The 17894-nt window shown below is 61.8% G+C and overlaps 1 protein-coding gene across 1 annotated transcript; it reads right to left on the reverse strand.

The window, feature by feature from the left end:
• Positions 1–5: 5 nt before the first annotated feature.
• Positions 6–5323, reverse strand: LOC137467983 (mucin-3A-like; the record flags this gene model as incomplete). The annotated part of the gene is made up of 8 exons (XM_068179405.1): positions 5161–5323; positions 2981–4642; positions 1969–2340; positions 1252–1359; positions 1052–1167; positions 516–574; positions 161–297; positions 6–53 (listed from the first exon to the last, which is right to left on the reverse strand). Coding segments are annotated over exons 1-8 (2665 nt in total), but the record flags the coding sequence as incomplete, so codon positions are not given.
• Positions 5324–17894: the final 12571 nt, after the last annotated feature.

A 17894-nucleotide genomic window follows, 5' to 3' on the forward strand; every position in this document is an offset into this window, starting at 1 on the left:
CAGCGTCGCAGCTCTGGTGGCTCTGGCGGAGGTGGCGGTGAAGCAGAGCCCATCTGGGAGAGGGGAGAGCACGAGGTGGTCACTGAGGATCACCAGGGATGACCACTGGGGGTCACCAGAGATGCTGGCGACCAGCCCAGGGCAGGTGGGGGTCACCTACCAGCCGAGGTGCTGCAGTTGTGGGGTTGGGATGCGGCGTTGGCCACCGCCAGCAGCTCCAGGGCTCGGTGCTCCAGGCTGGCGTTGCTGGGCAGGGGCCGCAGCTGGACGCGGTAATTCACCACGACGCTGCCGCGGCTGGGGGGGACAGGGTTGGAGTTTGGGGGCTTGGGGGTCCTCAGCTGTCACATCCCATCCCATCCCATCCCATGGATCCCATCCCATTCCATCCCGTCCCATCTCACCCCCTGGATCCCATCTCATGGATCCCATCCCAGATGTTCCTCACCCATTCCAGATAGTTTCTCCATCCCATCCCACCCCATCCCAATCCCACCCTCCAGTCCCTCACCCACCTCAGGCTCAGGACGTTGATCCCACGGTAGCCAGACACGTTCCGGTAGATCCCATCCATCTGGGGACAGTGGGACACATGTCACCTGTGGGGTTCTCAGGTGGTCCCTTGGGGTGGTCCCAGGGGTCTTTTGGGATGGTCCCTTAGGATGGTCCTGGGGGTCACTTGGGATGGTACCAAGGGTCCTTTGGGGTGGTCCTGGGGTCTTTTGGGATGGTCCTGGGGATCCCTTAGGGTGGTCTTGAGGGTCCCTAGGGGTGTCCCCCTGGGATGTTCCTGAGGGTCCTCGTGGTGGAACCTTGGGGTGATCGTGGGGGTCCTTTGGGATGGACACTTGGGATGGACCCTTGGGGTGGTCCCAGATGTCCTTGGTGGATCCCTTGGGGTGGACCCTTGGGATGGACACTTGGGGTGATCCTGGGGTCCCTTGGGGTGGACCCTTGGGATGGACACTCGGGATGGACCCTTGGGGTGACCACGGGGGTCCTTTGGGGTGTCCCCCACACCCCACAGCAGGTCCCACCCATGGGCTCTCACCGTCCGGCTGAACTCCTCGGCGAAGCGCCGGTGGCCGGGGGACGAGGTGTCCCTCATGTCCTCTGAGAAGTCCCGGTTGGTGACACGCGCCATCATCGTCACGAAGGGACCCAACTCTGCGGGCACAGGGCGTGTCCGTGACACGGGCACACCTCGGAGGGGACAGGGGGTCACAGGTGGGGGTGTCCCCACCCCTTTACCTGCCGTCAGGTTGATGGTGGTGGCACCGAACTCGCAGCGGGGGCCGTCCATGTTGGGGGGGCACAGACACGCCGTGCCCATCCAGAGCCCCCCGTTCAGGCAGGGGTCTGTGGGGGACACGAGGGTTTGGGGACCCCAACGAGGTCACGGGGACCCCCCGTTCCCCCCTCCCAGTTCCACCCAGTTGGCTCCACCGTCACCGCACCCCAAATTTTGGGGCGAAAACCAGGAAAACCCCAATTCCTGGTGCCACCATCACACCCATCCTTGGGGTGTCCTCCTGGGTGGGGGGGGGCAACACCCCAAAAAATCCCCATGGATTTGGGGGGAGTCTTCCCACCCCAGGCAGAGCCACCATCCCAGTTCCACCATCACCGCACCCCCAATTTTGGGGTGAAAACCAGGAAAACCCCAATTCCTGGTGCCACCAGCACACCCATCCTTGGGGTGTCCTCCTGGGTGGGGGGGGGCAAAACCTCAAAAAATCCCCATGGATTTGGGGGGAGTCTTCCCACCCCAGGCAGAGCCACCATCCCAGTTCCACCATCACCGCACCCCCAATTTTGGGGTGAAAACCAGGAAAACCCCAATTCCTGGTGCCACCATCACACCCATCCTTGGGGTGTCCTCCTGGGTGGGGGGGCAACACCCCAAAAAATCCCCATGGATTTGGGGAGGTGGGGAGGGGGTCTTCCCCCCCAGACAAAGCCACCAACCTCTGGTGGTGGGCACGGTGGTGGTGGTGGTGGTTCTCCTGGTGCTTCGGGGCGTCGCTCTGGTCCGGCGCGGTGGCCTTGCCGTGGGGGCAGTGGTGGGGCTGGGGTCTTCACAGCGGGGGCCGGAGAAGCCGGGGAGGCAGTAGCACTCGGTGCCCACGGCGGTGCCACCGTGGCGACAGGCGGTGGCCGGGTCGGGGGTGGCACAGCGAGGCCCCGTCCGGCCAGGGGGGCAGATGCAGCGGTCGCCCACGGCGGTGCTGCCGCCGGCGCAGCGGTCGGTGGGGTCGGGGGTCTCGCAGGTGGGGCCGGAGTAGCCGGGGGGACACAGGCAGTGGGTCCGGTTGGCCACGCCACCGTTGTGGCACACGACTGGAAGGGGGGGACAAGGACGCGGTGAGGGGACGGCGTGGGTGGGGGGGGGGGGGTGTCTTTCCTTTGTCCACGTTGGAGGAGACCCCTGAGAAGGAGACCCCCCCCACCTCAGGACACCCCAGAACCTCCATCCTCCTCTTCCTCCCCACCCCAGGAGACCCTCAGGAAGGAGGACCCCCCACCCCAGGAGATCCATGGGAAGGAGACCCCCACCCCAAGAGCTCTATATTCTTTCTCCCCACCCCAGGAGCTCCGTGGGAAGGAGAACCCACCCCAGAAGATCCATGAGAAGGAGACCCCCCCATCCCAGGAGACCCTCAGGAAGGAGGACCCCCCCCCTCCCCAGGAGATCCATGGGAAGGAGACTCCACTCTAGGAGCTCCATCCTCTTCCTCTCCACCCCAGGAGCTCCATGGGAAGGAGACCCCACCCCTGGACACCCCAGAACCTCCATCCTCCTCTTCCTCCCCACCCCAGAAGATCCATGAGAAGGAGCACCCCCACCCCAGGAGACGCCAGGAGCTCCATCTTCCCCATCTTGACCCCAGGAAATCCCTGGAAGGAGACCCCCCACCCCAGGAGACCCTCCTGACCCCAGAGAGGAGACCCCACCCCCATGACCCCCCAGGACACTCACTGGCCGGGGGGCTGGCGCCGTGTGGGAGGTAGAGGCAGATGGTGGCCATGGTGGGGACAGTGGAGCTAGTGAAAACGTCCCCGGTGGTCCCAGCGGAGACGTGGGCCAGTGCCCCGGTGGCTTCGGTGGCATTGGGCGGGCTCTCAGTGGCATCCAGGATGGTGCTGGTGGCATTGGGTGGGGCTGGCGTTGAGGTGACGTCAGCAGGGGTGATTGGGAGGGTGGACAGGGTGTGGGTCTCCAGGGTGGTGGCCCTGGTGTCACTTTTCAGGGTGGTAACCCTGGTGTTGTTCTCCACGGCCCTGGTGTGGCCTCCCATGATGATCATTGGCATGGCCGTGGTGTCACCTTCCAGGGTGGTGGCCGTGGTGTCACTTTCTGTGATGGTGGCCCAGGTCTTGTTCTCCATGGCCCTGGTGTTGCCCTCCATGGTGGTCACGCTGGTGTCACCTTTCAAGGTGGTGAGCCTGGTGTTGTTGCCCATGGCCGTGGTGTTCCTTGCCCTGGTGGTGGCCCTGCTGTGGCTTCCTGGGTGTCCTGGTGGCACTGTCACGGTGCCACTTTCCACGGTGGTGGCCCTGGTGTTGTTTACCGTGGTGGCCACTGGTGTGGCCTCAGTGCCACCTTCCATGGGGGTGGCCTCGGTGTCACCCTCCATGGGGGTGGCCTCAGTGTCACCTTCCATGACAGTGGTTTCACCATCCATGGCCGTGGTGTCACCTTCCATGGCTGTGGTGTCACCTTCCATGAGGTCTGACCGAGTGACCGTGGTGTCACCTTCCACGGCTGTGGTCTCACCCTCCATGGTGGTGGCCCTGCTGTGGTTCCTCCTCATGGGCGAGGCCGTGACATTTCTCACCCAGCGCGCTGGCAGCATTGGCGTGGTGGTGGCCATGGGGACACTTCCCCTGACCCTGGTGGCCTTCTCTGTGGTGGTGACCACATCATGGTCCGTGCCAGCGCTGACCTCTGTGTCCCTCTCTGTGACGGTGACCATGCCATGGTCCGTGCTGGCCACCCCGTGACTGACCATGGTGGCACTGACCAGAGCGGTGACAGTGACATTCCTTCCCATGATGCCACCATTGGTGGTGGCCACGGTGCCACTTCCCATGGTGGTGGCATTGCCCTCCACAGGTCTGGCCGTGACATTCCTCGCCCGCCTCACCGACGGCGTGTCCGTGGTGCCACCACCCGTGGTGCCACCTCCCACGGTGGTGGCCGTCACCGTGTCGTTTGTCCCCGCCGTGTCATTGACGTACAACACCTTCCCCCACGGCCGTGGTGGGGCCCGTCCCGCTGCACTCGCACCGAGGTCCCCAAGCCGTGGGGGGACACCGGCACGTCCCCTTCTCCAAAGTGCCACCGTTGAGGCACGATCCGGGCTCCTCCAGCTCCTGGCAGATGTCCCCGCGGAAGCCCGGCGGGCACACGCACCTTGTCCCAAAGGCGGTGGCCCCGTTTTGGCAGGCACTGGCGGGGTCGTGGCGCTGGCACCGGGGTCCCCCAAAACCCGGGGGGGCAGTAGCAGGCGGTCCCCACGGCGGGTGCCACCGTTGCGGCAGGCGCCGGCGGGGTCGGGGGTCTCGCAGCGGTGGCCGGAGTGGCCGGGGGGACAAACGCAGTCGTGCCCCACCGCGGTGCCACCGTTGGCGCAGGGGGCTGCAAGGGACAGGAGGTTGTGGGGTGGGACGAGAACGGGGGCGTCCCGAATTGGGGGAGGGGGCTGGGGGGTTGTCCCCAAATTGGGGGAGGGGGCTGGGAGTCTGTCCCCAAACTGGAGAAGGGACACAAATTCTGTCCCCAAACTGGAAGTGGCACCTGGGGGTCCATCCCTTCTCCTGCCCCACCGCCCATGGATCACTGTCACCCAACCCATCGCCCTCGGCAGAGCACCCACAAGCCCGGGAGGGGACATCGGGGTGTGACCCCCCCCCCCCCCCCCAAAATCTGCTCCTTGAAGACCAGAACCCCCCATCCCAAGATGGGAAGAGGGGAGGGGACACCCTGGCACCCACAGGGAGCACCCTGGTGGCCCCCAGAAATATGCCAAAGGCCATTGGGTGCTCCAACCTCATCCCCGGGAATCCCCAAAAAGAACCAAAACCCCCCAAAAATTCCCAAAAGAGGGAATTCTGGGGGTGACAGGATGGAGAGGCCTCCACCTCCCCCGATCCTACCTGACAGAGCCTCCGAGGGACGAAGAGGAGGAGGAGGACGAGGATGAAGACGCCGCCACCCAACTCCATCCTCGGCTGATCCTGGAGGAGCTGTAACCACCGGAGCGACTGAGCCGGATCCGGCGGCCACCGGGACTTTGTGGCCCGAATCCGTCGCGGTCATCAACCGCAAGGTTGGGCAGCGCCGGTAAATAATTCCCTGAGTCACCAATTTTTATCAAACCCCTGGAAAATAAAAAAACAATTAAAATAAATAAAAAAAAAAAAAAAAAAAAGAGGGCGTGAGAAGAGCCGGCGGACATCCCCCAAGGAATTCCAACTGGCCGGACCACTCCGGAGTGGCCACCGCCGGCCCAACCCTGGCGCCGGGGTTGCTGATAAGATACGGGGGGAGCCGGGGTGGGCACCCCCACTTCGGGGCGGTGCCGCCGTCCCAAAAGTCCTGGAGATGCTGGAGCCGGGAACGGGAGAGGCTGGGTTGGGTTGGGTTGGGTTGGGTTGGGTTGGGTTGAGTCACCGCGGGGTGACGGCGACGCGTCCCCTCCCACCCACGGGCGCGGGGTTTTGGGGTGGGGAGGGGGTCCCCAGGGGGGTCCCCGGTGGGATTTGGGGTGTTTGGGGTGGTTGGTTGGGTTGTCCCACCTTCCTGGGGTGTCCCAGTATGTCCCAGTATGTCCCAGTTTGGTCTGGGTGCTCCTTGGGGTGTCCCAGTATGTCCCAGTTTGTTCTGGGTGCTCCTTGGGTGTCCCAGTATGTCCCAGTATGTCCCAGTATGTCCCAGTTTGGTCTGGGTGCTCCTTGGGGTGTCCCAGTATGTCCCAGTTTGGTCTGGGTGCTCCTTGGGGTGTCCCAGTATGTCCCAGTATGTCCCAGTATGTCCCAGTTTGGTCTGGGTGCTCCTTGGGGTGTCCCAGTATGTCCCAGTTTGGTCTGGGTGCTCCTTGGGGTGTCCCAGTATGTCCCAGTATGTCCCAGTTTGGTCTGGGTGCTCCTTGGGGTGTCCCAGTATGTCCCAGTATGTCCCAGTTTGGTCTGGGTGCTCCTTGGGGTGTCCCAGTATGTCCCAGTTTGGTCTGGGTGCTCCTTGGAGTGTCCCAGTATGTCCCAGTTTGTTCTGGGTGCTCCTTGGGGTGTCCCAGTATGTCCCAGTTTGGTCTGGGTGCTCCTTGGAGTGTCCCAGTATGTCCCAGTTTGTTCTGGGTGCTCCTTGGGGTGTCCCAGTATGTCCCAGTTTGTTCTGGGTGCTCCTTGGGTGTCCCAGTATGTCCCAGTTTGTTCTGGGTGCTCCTTGGGGTGTCCCAGTATGTCCCAGTATGTCCCAGTTTGTTCTGGGTGCTCCTTGGGGTGTCCCAGTATGTCCCAGTTTGTTCTGGGTGCTCCTTGGGGTGTCCCAGTATGTCCCAGTATGTCCCAGTTTGGTCTGGGTGCTCCTTGGGTGTCCCAGTATGTCCCAGTATGTCCCAGTTTGGTCTGGGTGCTCCTTGGGGTGTCCCAGTATGTCCCAGTTTGGTCTGGGTGCTCCTTGGGGTGTCCCAGTATGTCCCAGTTTGGTCTGGGTGCTCCTTGGAGTGTCCCAGTATGTCCCAGTTTGGTCTGGGTGCTCCTTGGGGTGTCCCAGTATGTCCCAGTTTGGTCTGGGTGCCACCTCCTCCCAGTGTCTCCCAGTCCCTCCCAGTCACATAACGCCCCCCCAGAACCGAGGGAATTCACACAAATTAAACCAAGAAATAGATTATTTATTATCAATACATTGATTACTTACTATAAATAAATATGGGGGAGGGGCAGCAAAAGGGGGCGGGGCTCCTGCAGCTCTCCCCCCACCCCCCCAAAAAAGGGATTTTTGAGGGGGGGCTTCAACCCCCCCGGGGACCCTCTGGGCTCTGCCCAGGGTGGGGCTGGGGCGTCATCACCCCAAATAAATAAATATTGAGGGGTTCGATCCCCCAAATCCCACAGAAATCCCCCAAAATCGCCCCCCAAACCCCAACCCCGAGGGTCTCGCCCAGCTCCTGGCACGTCCCGCGCGCCGGAGCAAACTGGGAGCTACTGGGAGCTACTGGGAGCTACTGGGAGCTGGTCCCGATTCTCACGTGGGTTTGGGGGTCTCTCTTGGGGTTTGGGAGTCTCCTGGTCCAGGTCGAGGTCTCCTTATTTGGGGAGGGGTCTCCTGGTTGGGGTCAGGGTCTTCTGGTCCATGTTGGGGTCTCCTGGTCCATGTTGGGGTCCCCTGGTTGGGGTTGGGGTCTTCTGGTCCATGTTGGGGTCTTGTGGTCCCGGTTGGGGTCTCCGGGTCCGGGTTGTGGTCGCCTCATTGGGGTCGGGGTCTCCTCATTGGGGTCGGTGTCCCCACATTAGGGTTGGGGTCTTCTGGTCCATGTTGGGGTCCCCACATTAGGGCCAGGGTCCCCTCATTAGGGCCAGGGTCCCCTCATTAGGGCCAGGGTCTCCTCATTGGGGTCAGGGTCTCCTCATTGGGGTCTTCTGGTCCCCACATTGGGGTCGGGGTCTCCTTACTGGGGTCAATGTCCCCGCATTAGGGTTGGGGTCTTCTGGTCCATGTTGGGGTCCCCTGGTTGGGTCCGGGTCCCCTCATTGGGGTTGATGTCCCCTCATTGGGGTCGGGGTCTCCTCACTGGGGTCGATGTCCCCTCACTGGGGTCGGGGTCTCCTCATTGAGGTCGATGTCCCCTCATTGGGGTCCGGGTCCCCTCAATGGGGTCGGGGTCTCCTCATTGGGGTCTGGGTCCCCTCATTGAGGTCGATGTCCCCTCATTGGGGTCGGGGTCTCCTCACTGGGGTCGATGTCCCCTCACTGGGGTCGGGGTCTCCTCATTGAGGTCGATGTCCCCTCATTGGGGTCCGGGTCCCCTCAATGGGGTCGGGGTCTCCTCATTGGGGTCTGGGTCCCCTCATTGAGGTCGATGTCCCCTCATTGGGGTCGGGGTCTCCTCACTGGGGTCGATGTCTCCTCATTGGGGTCGGGGTCTCCTCATTGGGGTCGATGTCCCCTCACTGGGGTCGGGGTCTCCTCACTGGGGTCGATGTCCCCTCAATGGGGTCGGGGTCTCCTCATTGGGGTCGGGGTCTCCTCATTGAGGTCGATGTCCCCTCACTGGGGTCGGGGTCTCCTCAATGGGGTCGGGGTCCCCTCACTGGGGTCCGGGTCCCCTCAATGGGGTCGATGTCCCCTCATTGGGGTCGGGGTCTCCTCATTGAGGTCGATGTCCCCTCATTGGGGTCGGGGTCCCCTCATTGTGGTCGATGTCCCCTCACTGGGGTCGATGTCCCCTCACTGGGGTCGGGGTCTCCTCATTGAGGTCGATGTCTCCTCATTGGGGTCGGGGTCTCCTCACTGGGGTCGGGGTCTCCTCAATGGGGTCGGGGTCCCCTCAATGGGGTCGATGTCCCCACATTGGGGTCGGGGTCTCCTCATTGTGGTCGATGTCCCCTCAATGGGGTCGATGTCCCCTCAATGGTGTCGATGTCCCCTCATTGGGGTTGGGGTCTCCTCATTGGGGTCGGGGTCTCCTCATTGGGGTCAGGGTCCCCTCGTGGCGCTCCAGGAGGTCCCGGTGTGGGGGTCACAGGTCAGGGGTGACCCTCGGCCTCGGGGTCCTCAGCTGGGGGAGGGGACAGCGTGAGATGGGGGGTCCTGGAAGGGGATTTGGGGTCTCTTTTGGGTCCTGGAAGGGGATTTGGGGTCTCTTTTGGGTCCTGGAAGGGGATTTGGGGTCTCTTTGGGGTCCTGGAAGGGGATTTGGGGTCTCTTTTGGGTCCTGGCAGGGGATTTGGGGTCTCTTTAGGGTCCTGGAAGGGGATTTGGGGTCTCTTTTGGGTCCTGGAAGGGGATTTGGGATCACTTTAGGTCCTGGCAGGGGATTTAGGTCCCTTTAAGGTCCTGGCAGGGGACTTAGGTCCCTTTAGGGTCCTGGCAGGGGATTTAGGTTCCTTTAGGTCCTGGCAGGGGATTCAGGTTCCTTTAAGGTCCTGGCAGGGGATTTAGGTCTCTTTAGGGTCCTGGCAGGGGATTCAGGTTCCTTTAGGTCCTGGCAGGGGATTTAGGTTCCTTTAAGGTCCTGGCAGGGGATTCAGGTTCCTTTAGGTCCTGGCAGGGGATTCAGGTTCTTTTAGGTCCTGGCAGGGGATTTAGGTTCCTTTAAGGTCCTGGCAGGGGATTTAGGTTCTTTTAGGTCCTGGCAGGGGATTTAGGTTCCTTTAAGGTCCTGGCAGGGGATTTAGGTTCCTTTAGGTCCTGGCAGGGGATTCAGGTTCCTTTAGGTCTTGGCAGGGGATTCAGGTTCCTTTAGGTCCTGGCAGGGGATTTAGGTTCCTTTAGGTCCTGGCAGGGGATTCAGGTTCCTTTAGGTCCTGGCAGGGGATTTAGGTTCCTTTAAGGTCCTGGCAGGGGATTTAGGTTCCTTTAAAGTCCTGGAAGGGGATTTAGGTCTCTTTAAGGTCCTGGCAGGGGATTCAGGTTCCTTTAGGTCCTGGCAGGGGATTCAGGTTCCTTTAGGTCCTGGCAGGGGATTCAGGTTCCTTTAGGTCCTGGCAGGGGATTCAGGTTCCTTTAAGGTCCTGGCAGGGGATTTAGGTTCCTTTAAGGTCCTGGCAGGGGATTTAGGTTCCTTTAAGGTCCTGGCAGGGGATTTAGGTTCCTTTAGGTCCTGGCAGGGGATTCGGGTTCCTTTAGGTCCTGGCAGGGGATTTAGGTTCCTTTAAGGTCCTGGCAGGGGATTTAGGTTCATTTAAGGTCCTGGCAGGGGATTTAGGTTCCTTTAGGTCCTGGCAGGGGATTTAGGTTCCTTTAGGTCCTGGCAGGGGATTTAGGTTCATTTAAGGTCCTGGCAGGGGATTTAGGTTCATTTAAGGTCCTGGCAGGGGATTTAGGTTCATTTAAGGTCCTGGCAGGGGATTCGGGTTCCTTTAGGTCCTGGCAGGGGATTTAGGTTCCTTTAGGTCCTGGCAGGGGATTCAGGTTCCTTTAGGTCCTGGCAGGGGATTTAGGTTCCTTTAGGTCCTGGAAGGGGATTCAGGTTCCTTTAGGTCCTGGCAGGGGATTTAGGTTCCTTTAGGTCCTGGCAGGGGATTTAGGTTCCTTTAGGTCCTGGAAGGGGATTCAGGTTCCTTTAGGTCCTGGCAGGGGATTTAGGTTCCTTTAGGTCCTGGCAGGGGATTCAGGTTCCTTTAGGTCCTGGCAGGGGACTTAGGTTCCTTTAAGGTCCTGGCAGGGGACTTAGGTCCCTTTAAGGTCCTGGCAGGGGATTTAGGTTCATTTAAGGTCCTGGCAGGGGATTCGGGTTCCTTTAGGTCCTGGCAGGGGATTTAGGTTCCTTTAGGTCCTGGCAGGGGATTTAGGTTCCTTTAAGGTCCTGGCAGGGGATTCGGGTTCCTTTAGGTCCTGGCAGGGGATTTAGGTTCCTTTAGGGTCCTGGCAGGGGATTCAGGTTCCTTTAGGTCCTGGCAGGGGATTTAGGTTCCTTTAAGGTCCTGGCAGGGGATTCGGGTTCCTTTAGGTCCTGGCAGGGGATTTAGGTTCCTTTAAGGTCCTGGCAGGGGATTCGGGTTCCTTTAGGTCCTGGCAGGGGTGTGCGTACCTGCAGGAAGGGATCCACCCGCTCCAAGGACGGTCGGAAGGCGCGGGGACCCTCCCGGGGGGTGGCGGGTGGGGGTCCCGGGGGTCTTCTCCAGCTCTCGGGGTCCTCAAGCTGGGGCTGGGGGGCGACCCCCGGGTTTGGGATCACGGCCCCCCGCGGGGGGCTCCAGGTGAAATCGTCGAACTCGTACCAGGAACCCCCAAAATAGGGGGGGAGGTCACTGGGGGAGGGGAAAGGGCGTGAGAACTGGGGGAGGACTGGGAGACCCCTCCCCCAAACTGGGAATCCACACTGGGAGACCCCTCCCCCAAACTGGGAATCCAGACTGGGAGACCCCCCCCCAAAACTGGGAATCCACACTGGGAGACCCCCCCCCCTCCCCAAACTGGGAGATTTCCCCCCAAACTGCGAATCCAAACTGGGAGACCCCCCCCCCAAACTGGGAGATTTCCCCCCAAATTGGGAATCCAAACTGGGAGACCCCTCCCAAATGGGAAACCCAAACTGGGAGACCCCTCCCAAGGCAGAACCCAAACTGGGACCCCCCTCCCGAAATGAGGAACCCAAACTGGGAGCCCCCCCAACTGGGAAACCCAAACTGGGAGACCCCTCCCAAGAAAGAACCCAAACTGGGAGACCCCTCCCAAATGGGAAACCCAAACTGGGAGACCCCTCCCGAAATGAGGAACCCAAACTGGGACCCCCCTCCCGAAATGAGGAACCCAAACTGGGACCCCCCTCCCGAAATGAGGAACCCAAACTGGGAGACCCCTCTCAAATGGGAAACCCAAACTGGGAGACCCCTCCCAAGGCAGAACCCAAACTGGGAGACCCCTCCCAAATGGGAAACCCAAACTGGGAGACCCCTCCCAAGGCAGAACCCAAACTGGGAGACCCCTCCCAAGGCAGAACCCAAACTGGGAGACCCCTCCCAAATGGGAAACCCAAACTGGGAGACCCCTCCCAAATGGGAAACCCAAACTGGGAGACCCCTCCCAAGGCAGAACCCAAACTGGGAGCCCCCTCCCGAAATGAGGAACCCAAACTGGGACCCCCCTCCCGAAATGAGGAACGCAAACTGGGACCCCCCTCCCAAGGCAGAACCCAAACTGGGACCCCCCTCCCGAAATGAGGAACCCAAACTGGGAGCCCCCCCAAATGGGAAACCCAAACTGGGACCCCCCTCCCGAAATGAGGAACCCAAACTGGGACCCCCCTCCCGAAATGAGGAACCCAAACTGGGAGCCCCCCAGTGAGGACCCCAGCCCCGGGCCGGTACCTCTGGTAGCGCTGGTGCCGGCGGCAGAGCAGGACCACGACGAGGATGAGGCAGGTGAGGAAGAGCAGGGCCACCGCCACGCCCAGCCCGGTGGCCACCTTGCTGACCCGGCCCGAGCACTGCGCCCCCGTGTACCAGTACAGGTCCTCGTCCGGGCAACTGGGGAGGGGACGAGGGTCACACCCTGCACCCGTGGGACCACCCGGGGTGGGCAGGGACACCTCGGTGGCACCAGGGGACAGCACGGGAGGTGTTGGGACCCCATGGTGGACATTGGGACGCCATGGTGGACGTTGGGACCCCATGGTGGACATTGGGACGCCATGGTGGATGTTGGGACCCCATGGTGGACATTGGGACCCCCCCAATGGTTGTTGGCACTCCATGGTGGGTGTTGAGACCCCCAAATGGGTTTTGGGACCCCATGGTGGACATTAGGACCCCATGGTGGACGTTGGGACCCCATGGTGGACGTTGGCACCCCCCAGTGGTTGTTGGGACCCCATGATGGACATTGGGACCCCATGACGGGTTCTGGGACCCCTTGGTGGATGTTGTGACCCCTTGGTGGCCGTTGCGACCCCATGACAGGTTCTAGGACTCTTTGGTGGCCATTGTGACCCCCTGGTGGCCGTTGTGACCCCATGATGGGTTCTAGGACCCCTTGGTGGCCGTTGTGACCCCATGATGGGTTCTAGGACTCTTTGGTGGCCATTGTGACCCCCTGGTGGCTGTTGTGACTCCATGATGGGTTCTGGGACCCCCTGGTGGCCGTTGTGACCCCATGATGGGTTCTGGGACCCCCTGGTGGCCGTTGTGACCCCATGATGGGTTCTGGGACCCTGTGGTGGCCGTTGTGACCCTGTGGTGGCCGTTGTGACCCCACGACGGGTTCTGGGACCCCGTGGTGGCACTCACAAGCAGCGGGGTCCCTCGCGGGTGACGTGGCAGCGGCCGTGGTGGCAGTCCAGGCTCTGGGGCAGGTTGGGCGTGCAGGAGGTGACGCAGTGCAGGACCCCCGAGGTGATGTCCGGGGAGAAGGAGTCACCGTAGCCGGGGGGGGCTCGCTGGTGGCACAGCTCTGGACAGGGGGGGACAAGGGGACATTGAGGGGGTGAATGGGGGTGAGGGGTGAGGGACAGGAGATGTTGGGTGGGCAGGGCGTGAAGATGAGGGACAGGAGATGGTGAGTGGTCAGGGAGTGGTGGGGTGGTCAGAAGGAGCCATGGGGTGGTCAGAGGGTGGTGGGTGGTCAGAAGGAGCCATGGGTGGTCAGAAGAGGCCATGGGGTGGTCAGAGGGTGGTGGGTGGTCAGAAGGGGCCATGGGGTGGTCAGAGGGTGGTGGGTGGTCAGAAGGAGCCATGGGTGGTCAGAAGAGGCCATGGGGTGGTCAGAGGGTGGTGGGTGGTCAGGAGGGGCCATGGGTGGTCAGAAGGAGCCATGGGGTGGTCAAGGGATGGTGAGTGGTCAGGAGGGGCCATGGGGTGGTCAGAGGGTGGTGGGTGGTCAGGAGGGGCCATGGGTGGTCAGAAGGAGCCATGGGGTGGTCAGAGGGTGGTGAGTGGTCAGGAGGGGCCATGGGGTGGTCAGAGGGTGGTGGGTGGTCAGATGGGACCATGGGTGGTCAGAAGGAGCCGTGAGGTGGTCAAGGGATGGTGAGTGGTCAGGAGGGGCCATGGGGTGGTCAAGGGCTCCCCGCCGTTCTCACCGTCCAGGTCCAACACCTCCCTCATGTTGCTGACCACAGGGTTGGGTCCCAGCACCAGGCACAGCACGGCTGGGGTGGGAGGAGAAGACATCAGAGACCACCCTTGGGTGCCCCGGCTGGACCCTGGAGGTCCAGGGGAGGTCCCACAGGGGTCAAGGAAGATCTGGGGGGGCTTTGGGGTCACCCACAGGTGTTGTGCTGGCAGTTGCCCTGGCTGGCCACCGCCTCCTGGAGGTTCTCCACCAACCCCTCTGTGGTCTCCTGGAACTTCTCCATGGTGTTGCCGCTCTGGGCCATGGTGAAGAACACCTGGTGTCCCACCACGATGCTGCCGGGCCTTTGGGGAGGGGACACTGGAGGTCACAGGGGGGTCTGGGGACACCCCAACCCACCTCACCCCACCCTTGGGGGTGGTCAGGGACCCCTTACTTGAGGCTGGTGATCTCCACGCCCTCATAGCCAGGGACGGTCCCATAGATCTTCTTGATCTGCAAGGGCAAAAGGTCACTTGGCCACCCCTCTGGGGACAATGTGGCCACCCCCGAGGGGACACGGTGGCCGTGCTGGGACACTGGGCTCCCCACGTCCTCACCTCCTGCCGGAAGTGGTTCTGGAAGGAGCGGAAGGTCTCGGAGGTGGGGTCCTTCAAGTCCTTGGAGTAGTTGAAGTTGGTGACGGTCACCTCCATGTCCAGGGTGGCCATGATGGTCCCAGGGAACGCTGGAGGGACAATGGGAAGAAGCGGTCAGTGGGGTGGGACAGGGTGGGTGAGGACCTCCAGGGTGTCCAGGAACCCCAAGGACACCAGGACCTCCAGGGTGTCCAGGAACCCCAAGGACACCAGGACCTCCACAGTGTCCAGGAACCCCAAGGACACCAAGACCTCCACAGTGTCCAGGACCACCAAAATGACCGGGACCTCCAGGATGGTCAGGATCCCCAAAGAGATCAGGTCCTCCAAGAAGACCAAGATCCCCAAGAGGACGAGTGTCGCCAAAACCACCAGGACCCCCAAGAAGACCAGGCCCCCCAAGGTGCCCAGAACCCCCAAGATGACCAGAACCCCAAAGAAGCACCACCGAGAAGACCAGAACCCCTACAGACACCAGGACCCCCAAGATGTTGAGGACTCCCAAGAGGACCAAGACCCCCAAAACCACCAGAACCCCCAAGATGACCAGAACCCCCAAGACGATCAAGACTCTCAAGAAGACCAAGACCCCCAAAAGCACCTGAACCTCAAAGAAGACCAGGACCCCCAAGGTGCCCAGAATCCCTAAGATGACCAGGACCTCCAAGAAGACCAGAACCCCCAAGATGATCAAGACCCTCAAGATGACCAAGACCCCCAAAAGCACCCGAACCTCAAAGAAGACCAGGACCCCTAAGGTGCCCAGAACCCCTAAGATGACCAGGACCACCAAGAAGACCAGAACCCCCAAGATCAAGATCCCCAAGAAGACCAGAACCCCCCAAAAACCATCAGAGCCCCCAAGAAGACCAGGACCCTTGAGTTGCCCAGGACCCTCAAGATGCCCAGGTCCCCCAGGTGTGGGGTGGGACCATCACTCACGCAGGTTGGTCTCCACGGTGTCGGTGGAGAACTCGCAGCGCGGACCAGCGTAGGACGGGCTGCAGAGACAACCGGTGCCACTGGGGGTCCCCCCGTTCTCACACAGCCCTGGTGGGGACACGGGGACATCAGGGACACGCCGGGTCACGGGGACACCCCAGGTGAGGGTGAAGATCATCTGGGGAGGACTCACCTGAAGGAGGAGCAGCGGTGGTCCAAGGGGTGGTGGTGGTAGGCGCTGTGGTGGTCATCAAGGTGGTCGTGGAGGTGGCCGAGGTGGTTGTGGGGGTTGTTGACATCCCCGGGGTGGTCGTAGATGTCCCCAGAGTGGTGGTGGAAGATGCCATGGTGGGCCCTGGGGTGGTCGTGGCAGTCACTGAGGAGGTTGAGGTGGTCTCTGAGGCGGTCATGGAGGTCCCTGAGGTGGTCGTGGTGGTACTGGGGATGGTCGTAGGGGTCCCAGAGATGGAGGAGATGGTCCCAGAGGTGGTCATGGAGGTCCCAGAGGTGGTTGGGGTGGTACTGGGGAGGGTTGTTGTGGTCCCAGAGGTGGAGGAGGTGGTCCCAGAGGTGGTCATGGAGGTCCCAGAGGTAGTTGTGGTGCTCCCTGAGGTGGAGGAGGTGGTCTCTGAGGTGGTCGTGGTGGTCGCTGGGGTGGCTGTGGTGCTCTTTGAGGTGGAGGAGGTGGTCGCTGAGGTGGTTGGGATGGTCCATGGGGTGGAGGAGGTTGTCCCTGTGGTGGTTGTAGTGGTCCCTGGGGTGGTCGTGGTGGTCCCTGCGGTGGCTGTGGTGGTCCCTGCGGTGGCTGTGGTGGTCTCTGAGGTGGAGGAGGTGGTCCCTGGAGTGGTCGTGGTGGTCCCTGGGATGGTCATGGTCGCTGAGGTGGTTGTGGAGGTCCCTGTGGTGGTTGTAGTGGTCCCTGGGGTGGTCGTGGTGGTCCCTGCGGTGGCTGTGGTGGTCCCTGCGGTGGCTGTGGTGGTCTCTGAGGTGGAGGAGGTGGTCCCTGGAGTGGTCGTGGTGGTCCCTGGGATGGTCATGGTCGCTGAGGTGGTTGTGGAGGTCCCTGTGGTGGTTGTAGTGGTCCCTGGGGTGGTCGTGGTGGTCCCTGCGGTGGCTGTGGTGGTCCCTGCGGTGGCTGTGGTGGTCTCTGAGGTGGAGGAGGTGGTCCCTGGAGTGGTCGTGGTGGTCCCTGGGATGGTCATGGTCGCTGAGGTGGAGGAGGTGGTCTCTGAGGTGGTTGGGCTGGTACTGGGAAGGGTCGTTGTGGTACCAGAGGTAGAGGAGGTGGTCTCTGGGGTGCTTGTGGTGGTCCCTGAGGTGGGGAAGGTGGTCTCTGACGTGGTCGTGGTTGTCCCAGAAGTGGTTGTGGAGGTCTCTGAGGTGGTTGTGGTGGTCACTGAGGTGGAGGACGTGGTCCCTGGAGTGGTTGTGGTGGTCCATGGGGTGGGGAAGGTGGTCTCTGAGATGGCTGTGGTGGTCCATGGGGTGGAGGAAGTGGTCCCTGAGGTGGTTGTGGAAGTTCTTGAGGTGGTCATGGTGGTCTCTGAGGTGGAAGAGGTAGCCACTGAGGTGGTCGTGGAAGTTCCTGAGATAGTTGTGGTGGTCCCTGAGGTGGTAGGGGTGGTCTCTGGGATGGTTGTGGTGGTGTCCAGGATGGTTGTGGTGGTCTCTGAGGTGGTCACGGAGATCCCAGGGATGGTTGTGGTGGTCCCTGAGGTGGTAGGGGTGGTCTCTGGGATGGTTGTGGTGGTGTCCAGGATGGTTGTGGTGGTCTCTGAGGTGGTCACGGAGATCCCAGGGATGGTTGTGGTGGTCCCTGAGGAGGAGGTGGTGCCAGAGGTGGTCGTGGTGGTACTGGGGATGGACGTGGTGGTCCAAGAGGTGAAGGAAACTGTCCCTGCAGTGGCTGTAGTGGTCTCTGGGATGGTCGGGATGGTCCCTGAGGTGGAGGAAGTGGTCCTTGGGGTGGTCATGGTGGACTCTGAGATGGTCGTGGTGGTCCCTGGGGTTGTCATGGTGGACTCTGAGATGGTTGTGGTGGTCCCTGTGGTGGTCGTGGTGGTCCCTGGGATGGTGGTGGTCGCTGAGGTGGAGGACGTGGTCCCAATTGTGGTTGAGGTGGTCCATGGGGTGGAGGCTGTCCCTGTGGTGATCGTGGAGGCTCCTGAGATGGTCGTGGCTGTCTCTGGGATGGTTGTAGTGGTCCTTGGGAAGGTCGTGGTGGTCTCTGGGATGGTCGTGGGGGGCTCTGGAGTGGCCGTGGAGGTCCCTGAATTGGTGGTGGAGGTCCGTGATGTGGTTGGGGTCATCTCTGGGGTGTTTCTGCTGGTCCTGTCAGAGCCAGTGGTCCCTGGGGTCATCGAGGAGGTCCATGAGGTGGTCGTGGCTGTCTCTGGGATGGTCGTGGTGGTCCCTGAGGTGGTCGTGGCTGTCTCTGGGATGGTTGTGGTGGTCCCAGGGTTCATCGAGGAGGTCCATGAGGTGGTCGTGGCCGTCTCTGGGATGGTCGTGGTGGTCTCTGGGGTCATTGAGGAGGTCCATGAGGTGGTCGTGGCTGTTTCTGGGATGGTCGTGGA

The sequence above is a fragment of the Anomalospiza imberbis genome, unplaced genomic scaffold (assembly GCF_031753505.1).
Source record: "Anomalospiza imberbis isolate Cuckoo-Finch-1a 21T00152 unplaced genomic scaffold, ASM3175350v1 scaffold_935, whole genome shotgun sequence".
Taxonomy (NCBI): domain Eukaryota; kingdom Metazoa; phylum Chordata; class Aves; order Passeriformes; family Viduidae; genus Anomalospiza; species Anomalospiza imberbis.